The following is a 13,692-nucleotide window of genomic DNA, read 5'->3' on the forward strand; positions in this document are numbered from 1 at the left end:
TTTGCTTTGTCTTATATTTATTTTACAGTTTAATGTTTTATTCGTATGTCTATATGGGAGAAGGGATCTGATAATATTCTCAGTGCTTGGGGCCTATAAAGACCATGATCTGACTCAGGGTAAAGGCTCCTTTGGTATAAAATATTCATCATTCCAATTTCTTATTTCTTTCAATTCAATCCTCTGGGATGGGAGTTCAAAGACAGTAGTCTAAATGGGTAACAGGCATAAGGGAACTGTGGCCATGTTCAGTCTAAAAGGGACCTTTGCTTGGCTCCTGTTGTCATGGAGAAAGGCGAACTCACTGTTCTAGATCTATTTTTCAGGAGAAGATGGAAATCAAAAACTTTAAAAACATTAAATTATTTGGTGCTCAATATAAAAACACAGGGGGAGCTAAATAAAGCATGTTGTAGGCCACCAGGATACCAGCTCTGCTTCTAGGGCTAGGCCAGTTTCCTTCTACAGAGCCTGTAGGATTTAGAGGCTTCAGAAAATATAAACTCCAGATTATTATTTGCTTTGAGAAGCTCAGGTGACAGTTATGGCTTGGTGAAAAGTACTTTCTTCAATTCCATTTAACAAATATTTAGTTTACCAGGCTCTGTGCTAGGCTTGGAAGACATAAACACCATTAAACCACAGTCCTTGCTTTCAAGGAGCACACAGATTGGTATGGCGGGGGAGGGGGGGTGGGAAGCATTTAGTCAGTATATTCTGGAACAAACAGAGACCTTGTTTTTCTGGTAGAAATCCCTTAGGTTGGTAAGTTTGAGGTATTTTGTTAGTATAAGTGTTCTGGATTCTATATGGATTCACCCTTAAATACCCTGTAATCTCAGCTGGTGCCCAATATCCCACAAAATGCTATAAAAATTACCTTAAAGTTGTATTTTATTTTGAGCATGATTTAATTTTGTTTCATTTGTTTGGTATCTTTTAAGAATATGGCTTTGTAATAAAGAATTTGGCTTTGGCCCGAAGAGAGGTCTGGACATTGTCCATGGTTCCTGAAAGGTAACCTCCAAAACCTTAGGAGTGCCTTTGCTGTCCTTGGTGAGCCCCTGAGACTATACCTGATAGTTTATGCTAAGGAGATGACTCAGGATGGGACCAGTCACACCAATGATTTTAGGGTGGGGGCTGACCAACCATGTAATTAGAGGGTTGGACCTTTGAGCCATGTGACATCAGCCTGACCTCCAGGGAAGAGAGAGGGGTAGGGATTTTAGCTCAGCCATGTGGATAATGATTCAATGCCCATGTAATGAAACCTCAGTAAAAACTCAGGACACCAAAGCTTGAGTGGGCATCCCTGATGGCAATACACTGTGCATCAATGTTGAAGGGTAACATGTCTCTGAAGATGATGGAAGCTTCACAGTTGGAACCCTTCTAGACTTTGTCCTATGCATCTCTTCTTTTGGCTGGTTTTAATTTGTATTCTTTCACTATAATGAAGCTGTAATCATAAGTATAGCACTTTCCTGAGTTCTGAGTTGTTCTAATGAATTATCAAACCTGAGGAAGGCTGTGGGTGCAGGACAGTTCTCTGAGTGGCCTTGGACCAATCCAGTTCTCCCCCCTTTCACTTGTAGTTCTTAAAAATAACTGTATTATGTGCTGGGAATGCAACATACTGAGATAAGAAGGGGCTGGCTGGAACAGCCTGGGTTCTACTTCAGTTTCCCCTAGAAACAGGATGTCCTTCAATGCTTTAGCTCTCTAATTCATGTTGCTCTGGGGTATAAAACCCACGTGGACTGCTTTTGGGGATCTCTTAGCTGTGGTGCAGATGGGTGGGCACATGCAGTTGAGACTCCATCTGTCCTGGGCTAGTTTCCTAAGCCTTTGGGGACTGGCTCATAATGAATCTGAAGTTTCTGTTGTCCCGTGGTGCCTATCTGTAAATAATAAACCCACTTCATATAACTCGTGTGTGTGGGTGTTCTGTCTCACTGGACTCACATAAGTTGGTAACCAGTGCATAGTAAACCTGTTTTGCAGTGAGAACCCCCAGATTTACAGCTGGCATCTAAAGTGGGGACAGTCTGTTGAGACTCTTCCCTTTGACTTTGCAGTTTGGTGAGCCCACTTCAGTTGATGTCAGGAGTCTTGGGCAGATGTGGCAGTCTGGAGGACGGTGACCTTAACCTCAAGTTGGTTAACTCTGGTAAAGGGCACATTTTTCATTTATGAGGCACTAAAGTAGAATAAAAAGGGGAAGATAAAGACCTCATTTAGAAGGAATTTGAAATCTGGCTGAACAAACAAAACAGGCAGACATAGGAACATGTTAGAGAACAATCGTGAAGGAAGCCAAGTCACATAAATACCCTGTGGAGGTCAGGAGGTTTTGCGGTATAAATCGGTGTGCCAAGTGTTTACATAAGGGGAGGGACGGATAGTATTTTCAGCTCTATATCTATAAAACAAGATGAGCTGTAGAGAGGAGTGAGGCTGCAGGGCAGGCCAGGCAACCGAGGACCCCTGGTGAACTCTGAAGCAGGTGACAGAGGGAAAGGGGGACAAAGCTGTGGATGGGAGCAAAACGCAACCAAGATATGCTGCTTCTACTTGTGACATGAGAGCCTTAATTTAGTGTCTGAATAAATTTAAGTCAGAAGTTACTGGAGCCCTATATTTTACCTAAGCATTCTCTCTCTTCCCAAAGCACTAAGGAAAATCCTGCCAACCCTCGTTGGCCAGCGCACTTTCACATCTTCTTTGGCAGCTGGGGAGTAAGTGACATTTTGGCTGACTGTTGCCAAATCTTATCCCCAAGAATTAGGAAACAGTCTTTTTTCCTGGAGTGCCCTCATCCTTGGAGTCCACGTCCATCCTCCTGGAATCTTCTGTAGAAAGGGACCTCAGCAGCCGTCTAGTCCTGCTCCTCTCGCAGGAAGCCTGTCTGGAGCTCCTGCTGGTTCTCACCGACTCCGCTTGACTGCCTCTCGGGTGAAGGGGCTCACTCCCTACCAAGGCAAGCTACTTCACCTTGGGACAGTTCTAATCATTACAGATTTCTTTCATTTCCAAGGTGGACTTTTTTCTCCTTGAGATTTCTGCCATCAGTCTTATTTTTATTTTAAGTTTTCCTTTCCGGAATGATCGAGTAACAAGAGAGACAAAGTTGATGATGATAAACATTTATTCAGCACTTAATATGATTCAGGCACCATTCTAAGATATCTACATATGTTACCTTTAACCCTTAAAGCTACTTTATGAAATAACACTATTGTTATCCTTATCTTGCAGATGAGGAAACTGAGGCTTCGCATTTAGTTCCCTTGCCTGAGCTAGGATGGGGTGCAGGTGCTAGAGCTGGAGTGGAGTGCAGGCATTGACTTCACAGCTCAGGCTCTTCATTTATTCAAAACTTTCATGTACCTCACTTAGACACATTGGGTATCATTTAGGATACATCTTTTCCAATGAGTGTTTTATAGCCAATAATTTAATACATGCTCATAAATCTAGCTGTGTTTTCTGTGTGTTAATGACTGTTGTTATTGTATGCTTTCACTCTAAATACACATATATGTACTTGTATATATGTATATATATACACACATATGTATATATGATTTCTCCTCAAATTCTCAAGACTATGTCAATTCAAGTTGACTTTTTGAACATCTCACAATTCAAATTGGGCTGAGATTCTGCAGCACTAAGCTTGATTTTACTTCTGTTTATCTCTGCATTTTCTCTCTATTGTTGTTTTGGTTGAAAATATACAAAATTCTGCTGTTCCAAGTCACCGCTTCACATGTATCTTCTGTCATACTGCATGTCTACCCATGAGCTGCTGCCCAGAGAGATCAGGGCTCCAGTACAATTAAATAATTGAAATACACGAGAGGAATACAATCCATTCTAAAAAAGAGTAATGTGATCTATGATAAGATATTGTCCATGGAGATATCTGCATGTTGTGAGATCTTATTAAAGAGAATTCCAAGAAAAAACAAACCTCAATTTTTTTTAGATGAGTCCTAAAACATTTCCTTTTAGATGTCACACTGAATATTTTCTCTGGTGCTTATACATACAATATAGCAGAAGTGTGGAAATAAAGGGGATTTGACTTACAGGCTGTCCAGGCTCATCTCCCCCGAGGATTCTGAAGCCAAATCCAGACTCCATCCTCCGAAGGTGAACATCTAATTCCTTATAATCTGGACCTGGCATAAAGGAGATCCCATTGAGTAATGAATGCTGCTTCCTCCCCGCCCCCCAAGGAACTGAACACACCAATGGAAAACTAATTTTGTGGATGTGATTAATGACAGTGCTGTTAGAGTCAATGGAAAGCATGGAGGATACAAAAAATATGGTAGCAAAAAAGCAGGTAATCCAAAATTAGGTAGTCCCTGGAATAACAGTGACAAGTCCCTGGAATAACAGTGACAAACAAGGAATCATTATAGGTAGAAAGAGCACATGAATTTTCTGAGCGGAAAAAAAGTTGATGCCTCTATAGTTCTTTATTTTCCTGAAAGCATTCGAATTGTCCTCAAGAAGCTTTGCTGTCACTTCGAGGATGTTTACTCTGACTAGAATGATTATTTCAGAAGTAAGAGAGACAGATGGCAAAACCCTGGAACTACCTAGTAAAGCAGTAACTTTAAGATTAGTAATTTACTAATCTCTGCTTATGACTTGATACATACAGTTTGGAGGGTGTGCGTGTGTGTGAGTGTGTAGGGTGTAAACTTCTGCCTAGTAGAAGTTGTCTCTTTTAACATTACAAAAATTAGAAAACATAGAATTTAATTTTTTTTCCATTGGGGTTTAAGTAAAATGTTTATTTCCTGGCAAACTTCCTTAGATTTTTTTATAACTTTCCGGTAGAAGTTCATCAGGGTCTAAGATGAACTCTTATCCCCTAAACAATTTAGAATGTGGACGCCACTAATTAACCATTGGCTTCATTAGTGTACTTAAGAGAAATTAGAGGAGTAAAGTTAGTGTACTCAAAATAAATTTCTGGAGTCAGCTGAAAAAACAGAAATGTACTTAAAAACAAGCTGGGAAATTATCCTAAATGACACTTTTTTTGGTCTTAGAATAAACTAAAGCTATGAGAAACTTTTTGACTTCTTAAGGAGAAAATGATTTATGCTTACCTCTCGCCCCTGGCCCTTTGCACCTTCTTTAGGGGCAGACACCTCAGTCATGACTGAGTTGTACTTACTTCCTCACTCACTGTTAGGATGTCAGTGGATGAGCAGCAATTTTGAAGAATACTTATCACACCATCCTTTGCTTAAGAAGTGTTTAATGATTTCTGGGCCTTAATGATTTAAAGGAGGTATTAGAGCTGATAGAAGCAAGTATTAAGTAAAATTCCCTGTGCTTAAACAGGATAGTTGTAGACATTGGAGTGGGATTTCAGAAGAGAATCCTCATGAGACAAAAATTTATGTCTGAGCCACTTGGATATATAGTAGTAGTCGCAGTAGAGAGAGACTCATTGACTGACGGCCAGGTGAATCTCTTCCAGGCTCTGTAGTTAGTGGGGCTGCTGACATGGTACAGTGTACAAAGCATGATGACACTTGCCTGCTTCTGTGCCCAACGACCTGGGCTGTTCTCAGTGATATACGAAAGGCAAGTCATTTATTTCTGATATGGGGACAAATGCTGATGATTTGTCCGGTGCACTCTTCATAAAGCTGAATCAGGCACATAAGCACATATGCATACATACATATATATATATATATATAGTGCAAAACTCAATGATCATTCACATCCTTTTATGATCAAATGCACATATAACCAAGGCCTTTCCCGTTCAATGAATAATATAAAACTCTCACAGAAGAGCAAGCACTTAGACCTCCACATCCTTTAGTCACTCTTTATAAACTGTATAATCATTCATATTCTAAAGATGGGAGAACTAAGAAAAATTCTGTTCCTATTAAATTGTTAGAGTTCGGTAGTAAAAGGAAGATGAAAACTTTGCCCTACACTCTACAAGACACGATTGGCTTTAGAACTCAGTCTACTCGGGAGTCTACAGTATCATATATGAAATCACATATTGGGGTGTGAGCTAAGCCTTTAGGAATCTGGAGACAGGTGGAGCAGCCCTTTAAAGTCATTGCAACTACTTGTACCCCTCCCAAGGGAGGTAGAAAGGCAAGGGGAGATGGGAAAGGAAAGATAATGCCTAATCACTGTTTAGATTTCTAAAAGTTGGTTATGATACAACTGCTCACAGCAATCTCTTCTCTAGGTCACTCTAAGCATGAAGGAATCTAGATCACATATACATAAAAAATACAAATAGAAGGTGGTATATTTTTGACACTTAAAATGAAAGAGCCAGCCCATGTTTACTGGAAATTTTATCTACTCCTATGCTCTTTTTTCTCTTATGTTGCTGCTGAATATGGTAAATGGAAAATTATTCTTCCAATGACTTCAGCATCCATCCATATTGCACAAAGAACTCTAAAAGTTTACTGCACAATTCATCTTATTTACCAAGTCAAACTTTTCCCCTAAGGGAATGCTGAAATTATAAGAAGTTTGTCTTATGTGAGAGAATGCTGTGATTCCTGGGGGAATTGGAAGGCTTTTCTTTAATGAATAACTCGGGACATTTTTCAGGAGAAAAAATTTGGATTTTGGCTAGTTCATTTTACCTAACTCTAAAAAAGAGAGATGTGAACAAGACATTTACCCTCCCTCTTCTACTCTTTATGTCATTTTAGTGACAATTACGATCCCCTGACTGCTACTCCGACCCCCCCTGATTTCAAATGTAGGGTGGTGTGTTCCAACTACTTCCTCTTTACCCTTCCTTTCTTCCAGGCAGAGATGGCAGCTTCATAGTACAGGAACAAGTAGAGAGAGGCAAAGAGAGACCATCAGAGAAGTGTCCAAGTAGAGAGAGGAAAGAGACCATCAGAGAAGTGATTTATTTTTTAATTTCTTTGTTAATTTTGAGCACAGACTTTGAGGCTGCAGGGCATGAAAACTTTAGAGAAATATCAACTGCAAGAAAAGCTTAAATGATAGATTGTGCCTTGAGGCAGCAACTTTTTCTTTTCTTTTTTTTTTTTTAAGGGAAAATAAGAGCTTTTAGAAAAAGATAATTTTTCTTTGGTTTCTTTCCTCCCCTTTGAGTCTAGTTTTACAAAATAACTAAAATTGTATGCACAAAGCTAGGAGGCATTATTCTTTTTCCTTTTCTTTGTTAGCTCTCTTGAAAGATTATGGTGTTTCTGATACTTTCCCTTACCTGCTCATCTGGCTCGACAACAGGTTTCAATAAGTATCATGCTTATGTCTTCCCACATTAATGCAAAAACTTAAAGAAATCTGAGGGCGAACCCTTTACCCCATTGTGACAGAAGAATAAACTATGCACCTGGGAGGATGTTAGATGAAGGGGTCTGGCAGATACCTATCCGGACCTGAGTTGCTTTGTATATCACTCAACCACACCCCACCAACATCCTTTTTCTCTTCTACTTCTTTGTTTAATTTTCTTTCTGTGCTCTTTTTTTTTAATCTTCTTTTTCCTCAGCCCTTTTTGCAGAGCTGTCAGGGGCACTCTCAGGTGTTGCTTGGTGCAACCCAAGAGGAGGCAGTGGTTGTGAAGAAGTGGACTAAGGGGAGACAGAACATTCATTGGACATTGGTGTTCAATGGCCAGCCATGGCCAATGTTGCTTCTTCCTCAGCAGTTGGGTCCCAGGATCTACAGGCATTGTGAAATAAAGCATCTCATAATACTTTTCCCAGATGGGATTTTACATGGCTATTGTGGCAAGCTACTGGAGTGGAATTTACAAGTCCCAGTTTATCCTGGACTCACACCAATACTGCACAAGCTAACATCTAAATAGTAGCAAATGGTGACCACATCCAGATATTGGAAGAACCTCCATCATTATAAAGAAAAGTAGAATTTCAAAAGCCAAGTCCTATTTGAAACTAAGACTCCAGGGGGCTTTACATGCTGTATGTATCCTTGGTCTTGCTTTTGAAAGACATGACTTTGTGCACAGTATTTGGGAAAAGGTAGGGTGACTGGACATAACTGACGAATTTTATGAATGGATTCAATCTTCAAAAATGCAAAATACAGCATTTTTATGGATTAATTTGGCACATGGAATGCTTCCATAAACATTTAATTAAATTTTGGTACCTGAATCCCCTTTTCATGTTTTAATTAAAACATATGTACCATGGATTATTATCACAGTTTGGCACAGAGAATGCATTTATTCATTTTTCCCTGCTGAAAATAGTGTTACTCTTTGGCTTTTCCTTGTAGAGAGATCTAGGAAAGACAGTACAAGTGAGGAATCAGGCACCAAAGAAGGTTATTTAAGATGTTCCTGGCTTGTGGATTTCCATGCAGTCCAGATACAGAATGAGTTAAACTGGAATTAAATAGTTTCTATCCCTCAAATATAGCATTACCAGATAAGTAGCTCAGACATTTTGCCTTAAAATAATTCCTTCTTTTTACCTTTCTCTTTTACCCCTTTGGAAATTTGAGTGTGGCTGGACACGTGTTAGCCATAGTAGAAGCCATCTCCCACTCTTCATTTGGCTCCCTTCCTTATGCGTCAAATAAGCTCAGATTTCCCCATCCTAAATGTTGCCTTGCTCCCCACTTCCATCTCCGATCTCTAGTGGAGCTTTTACTCCATCTCTAACTCATTCCTGCCAGTTTGGTTTCTGCTCTCTCCGCATTACTAAACTCTTTAAGATTGTTGATTATACTCTGACCAAATTGAATGACTCTTTTCTCTTTCCTCATTCTGATTGATTTCTGAGCCTCACTTGACACTGTTGATGCATCTTTTATGACACCAGATTTCTTTTGATTCTGAACAAGGGAAGGTCTCCTTCTGGAAGTGGTTTCTGTGATACTCCATGCCCTGGCTGTCATGTCTTTGGGTAGAGATGACCATTCAGAGTTCCTGGCCGTTGGTTCCATTGTTTCTCACTAACATTCTCCCTGAGTGATGACATATCTATCTTTGACTATCTATAGTGTTCCATTATGCACAACCTGTAGGAGTTGCTAAATAAATGTTTCCTGAATTTCGTTGTTTTAAGACACTTATCAATCTACTAGATCCAATAAACCACAGCATTATTCCACTATAGAGTTATCACTTGGTTTCATAAGTACATTATTCAGGACTTCTTACTATCAATTTTGCCTCTGTACCTAAGGAACTTATGCAGATAAAGTTAATAGTACACCTTATAATTATGATAAATATATCTAAGTCAAAAATCATGACACACAATTTGATAAAAGACATTATATAAATGTGGGAAATAATATGGAAGATGTATTTGTTTTGGATGCGGTCATAATTTTCTAGAACATTTTGATAACTTGTATAGACGTTTAACAAAATATTTGGATTGGTTCTTTTTTTGGAAATCTGTATTGCATTGTAGTATAATATATTCAAACTATATTACAACTTTGTCTTTTGAGTGATGTATTTTTTAAAAATGTAAATATATTACTTTGCATATATATCAATGTAATCAAAGCTATTGGGTGGCTCTTCTCTTTCTTTAGTTTCTAAATAAAGTACATTCAGAAACCGAGATTTTCAAGTGTGCTTGCTGTGGCCAGTAAGCTGAGATTTAGAATTCCAAATTAAATCCTGATTTCACTTTGCAACTGTAATTACTAGGTCCCATTTTCTCTCTGGGCATAAGATATGCTTAAAAATTACAAGAATTTTACAGTCAGTAAATGCTTTAACATTTTCAGACCAAGCTAAACAAATACTTTAGACATTATTTGAGGACAAAATACTAAGAAATAACTTCCATATTTTCTACATATCCCCCCCCCCCCAAATGACATGGAAACTTACAGAATGGAATGATCTCAAGCACATATATTCTCCAAGGGGTGTCAAAACATGCTGAGATGGATAATGAGCTGTCATTATGGAGACACTCTAGGGATGTGTGCTCTGAGCCCACAGACTTGAAATAGTGCTATTATTATGAAACCCTCTTTTCTGCAATTGTTTCAGTGCTCTGACTTTCAATCCAGTGGTCTAATCAGTTGTTCAGAGCATTTCTATCACTAATTCTGAGAGTAAAAAATATCTAAATCTTCTTTTTCCTCACTTCCACAATAATGCTGAATATTTAGCCTAAACCAAAATTGGTAAGTGTTTTGGGGATGGTTAAGTCAAAAAAAGTTTTCTTCTAAATGAATTAACTGGTTGTTACTAAAAGCTCTTAAGTTTGAAACTATGATATTCTATCCTAGCTTAAAATACTATTGAAATACATTTTTAAATTGGCATATTTAAAAGATTTGAAAATAATTTCACCTTATATTAGCAAAATTTCTAAGTTCTTTTGAAATGTTTCAATTGCAAGTCTCTTAGATACTCTATCTTCTTATTTCTATTTATCTAGTCTAGGATTGTCTTATATAAATAAAATGTAAGCTACATAAAAAATTTAAAATTTTCTAGTAGCCACATTTTAAAAAGTGAAACAAACAGGTGAAATCAATTTAATAATATATTTTATTTAACTTAATATATCCAAAATTTATTTCAACATAAATCGATATAAAAATAATTAATTACAAATTATTCATTTGTTTTTCCTTTCTGTCTTTTTTTTTTTTTTTTGGTACTCTTTTAAATTCAGTGTGGATTTTACACACATCTTACAGCATATCTTAATTTAGAATAGACACATTTCAAGTATCCAGTAGCCACATGTAGCTAGTGGCCACTATACGAAGAGTGTAGTATGAATGCTATACTCTGTGTATTGGACAGTCTGAATGTGGTCAGTCTGATGGCTTTCTTTGGCAGCTAGTTTTTAATCTCATCTTTTCTAAGGCATTTTATGGAAGGAATTCATTAATATGACTCCCTTTGTCTTTCGTTGGCAGGCATTCCAGCCCACCATGATCAGACTTGCTCTCCGCCTTGAATACATGCATATGTGGATGAATAAAATTAGCACAGTGAGTATATACTACAAAACTAATGCTACTCAGATGAATGATGTGTTACACAAAATGGAAGATGTTTTGTTCACAGAACTGTGAGTACTGAATAATACTTGCCAGAGGAATCCATTCGAAAACTGGTCCTGGGTGGCACTTGTTCTGGATGGGAAAATGGGGAATTAAAATTGAAATTCACTAATGGCACTTTAAAATTCATCTTTACTTTATTTTTATTGCTATTATTACTCCCCAACCCCAATCTTGTGCTCACATTTAATGATGTCTTTTTCCCTAAAATCCATGGAAATTAGTGGACAGATTTACCCTACTTTATGTCTGAGTATGTATGTAAATGTACCTCATTCACATGTATTCTAAATAGAAAAATCAGCATTACTTTAGATCAGGATGGAAAAAAGATTACCATTTTCAAATATTATCAAGCTTTGGTTCTCATTATAAAAATGCCTATTTGAAAGTAAAGTCAATCCAGAACTTAAAATATATATGGTAAATGTAGGTCTTTTAAAAATGATATTATGATATCATGCCATACAACATTGAAAAGTAAAAACCTCAATCAATGATTGTATTGATTTATGTATACCATTCCAAATATTTTGATATTTCCAACTATTTGGATAAAGTAACATTGAGTTAAATTGGTTTATTTTAGCAATAGAGATCCTTTGTGAGGACAGAATGCAGGAGCACATCTGGAGACCTCAGCAGGAGCTGCAGGCAGCCCCCACCCAACAGAAGGCAGGAGCATGCCTGAAGACTGCAGCCCCTGCCACTGCCATAAACATTGCCTCTGCATGGGGTGGGGGGGTTCATCACAGCCATTGATGCTGCAAGGGTGGCTTGCTGACACAGCAGCAGCCACAGCCACTGTGCAGTCAGCCTGCTGACCACTCAATTGCATTAACACAAGGAGAATCACCACTGGAGTCCTGAAAAAGAGAAGAGAGGGAGAGAGTCTCTCTCCTCAAAGCCCACTCCAGAGTAATAAAAGAAGTAATTGCTCTACTGGATGACCAGAAATCAACATGGAGATGCTAGAAATATGAAAAAACAAGAAAATATGACACCACCAAGGGAATACAATAAATCTCAAGTACTAGACCCCGGAGAGCAAGAAACCCTTGAAATGACTGAAAAGAAATTCTGAGCATCAATCTTAAGGAAACTCCCTGATATATGAGAAGACTCAGGAAACAGAATGAAATGAGGAAAAGTATCCAGGATATGAAGGAGGAAACTTACAAAGGATTAATGCCTTCAAAAAGAACATAGCAGAACTACCAGAACTGAAGGATTCACTCAATAAAATAGAAAACACAACTGAGAGCTTAAGCAGCTGACTGGAGTAAGACATGACGTAGAAGAAAGAATTTTTGATCTCGAAGACAGTCTTTTCAAAATAACCCAGGTGAACAACAACAACAAAAAGAAGAAAAACGAAGAAAGTCTAACAGAGCTAGCATACAATCTTAAGTGCATAAACATCCAAATCATGTGGTAGGGGAGGAGAAAGGAAAAGGCATAGAAAACCTATTCAATGAAATAATAATGGAAAACTTCCCAGGTATAAGGAGAGACACAGACCTGCAGATCCAGGATGATAAAAGATCCCCAAACAGATTCAACATAAAAAGATCCTCTCCAAAGCACATTATAATCAAACTGGCAAAACTCAAAGACAAAGAAAGAATCTTAAAAATGATAAGAGAACAGCATCAAGTCATCTATAAGGGAGCCCCTTTCAGACTAACAGCAGACTTCTCAACAGAAACTCTACAGTCCAGAAGAAAATAGGTCTATTTTCTTCTATGATCTATTCAAAATACCAAAAGAAAAAAACTGTACACCAAGAAAAGTATACCCAGCAAGGCTATCACTGAGAAATGAAGGAGAAATAGTGTATTTCCCAAACAAACAGAAACTTCAGGAGTTCACCACCACACTACAGCCCTGCAAGAAATCCTCAAAAGAGTCCTGCATCTGTAATCTGAAAGATGATAATCACTACCACAAACACACAAGAAAGAACAAAACCCACTGGTAGAAAAAAATGCAAATGAGAAAAAGAAAGAAATTTAATCTTACCACTTCAAAAAACCAACAAATGCCAAAGACAAACAATAAAAAGGGAAGAAAGGAACAAAAGATATTTAAAACATTCAAATGAAAATCAATGAAATGCCAAGAGTAAGACAATATCTTTGAATATCAACCCTAAATGTCAATGGATTTGACTACCCACTCAAAAGACATATGACTGACTGATTAGAATTCAAAGCTAGACCCAACTATATGCTGTCTTCAAGAAACTCACCTCACCTGTAAAGACACACACAGACTAATAGTGAAGGATGGAAAAAGATATACCATGCAGATGGAAACCAAAAATGAGTAGGAGTAGCTATTCCTATATCAGATAAAATAGACTTTAAACAAAAAACTATAAAAAGAGATAAAGCCACTATACAATGATAAAGGGATCTATCCAGCAAGAAGACAAACAATCACAAATATATATGCACCCAACACTGGAGCACCCAGATATATAAAGCAAACTCTATTAGACCTAAAGAAAGAGATAGACCCCAATATGATAGTAGATGGGGACTTGAACACCCCTCTCTCACCACTGGACAGATTGTCTAGGCAACAAATCAACAGAGAAACACAGGA

The 13,692-nt window shown here is 37.9% G+C and overlaps 1 protein-coding gene across 2 annotated transcripts in view; it reads right to left on the reverse strand.

Moving 5' to 3' along the window:
- MAGI2 (membrane associated guanylate kinase, WW and PDZ domain containing 2) overlaps positions 1 to 13,692 on the reverse strand; it is a 1,312,517-nt gene that overhangs the window by 169,015 nt on the left and 1,129,810 nt on the right. The window contains exons 13-14 of one of the 2 annotated variants that reach the window (XM_063101322.1): positions 11,113 to 11,154; positions 4,099 to 4,190 (exon numbers count right to left, since the gene is read on the reverse strand). In XM_063101322.1, coding sequence (XP_062957392.1) covers positions 4,099 to 4,190; positions 11,113 to 11,154 — 134 coding nt within the window. The remainder of the gene's footprint in view (positions 1 to 4,098; positions 4,191 to 11,112; positions 11,155 to 13,692) is intronic. The other variant, XM_063101323.1, reaches the window with a different exon arrangement.

Source organism: Cynocephalus volans, chromosome 6, assembly GCF_027409185.1.
Source record: "Cynocephalus volans isolate mCynVol1 chromosome 6, mCynVol1.pri, whole genome shotgun sequence".
NCBI lineage: Eukaryota > Metazoa > Chordata > Mammalia > Dermoptera > Cynocephalidae > Cynocephalus > Cynocephalus volans.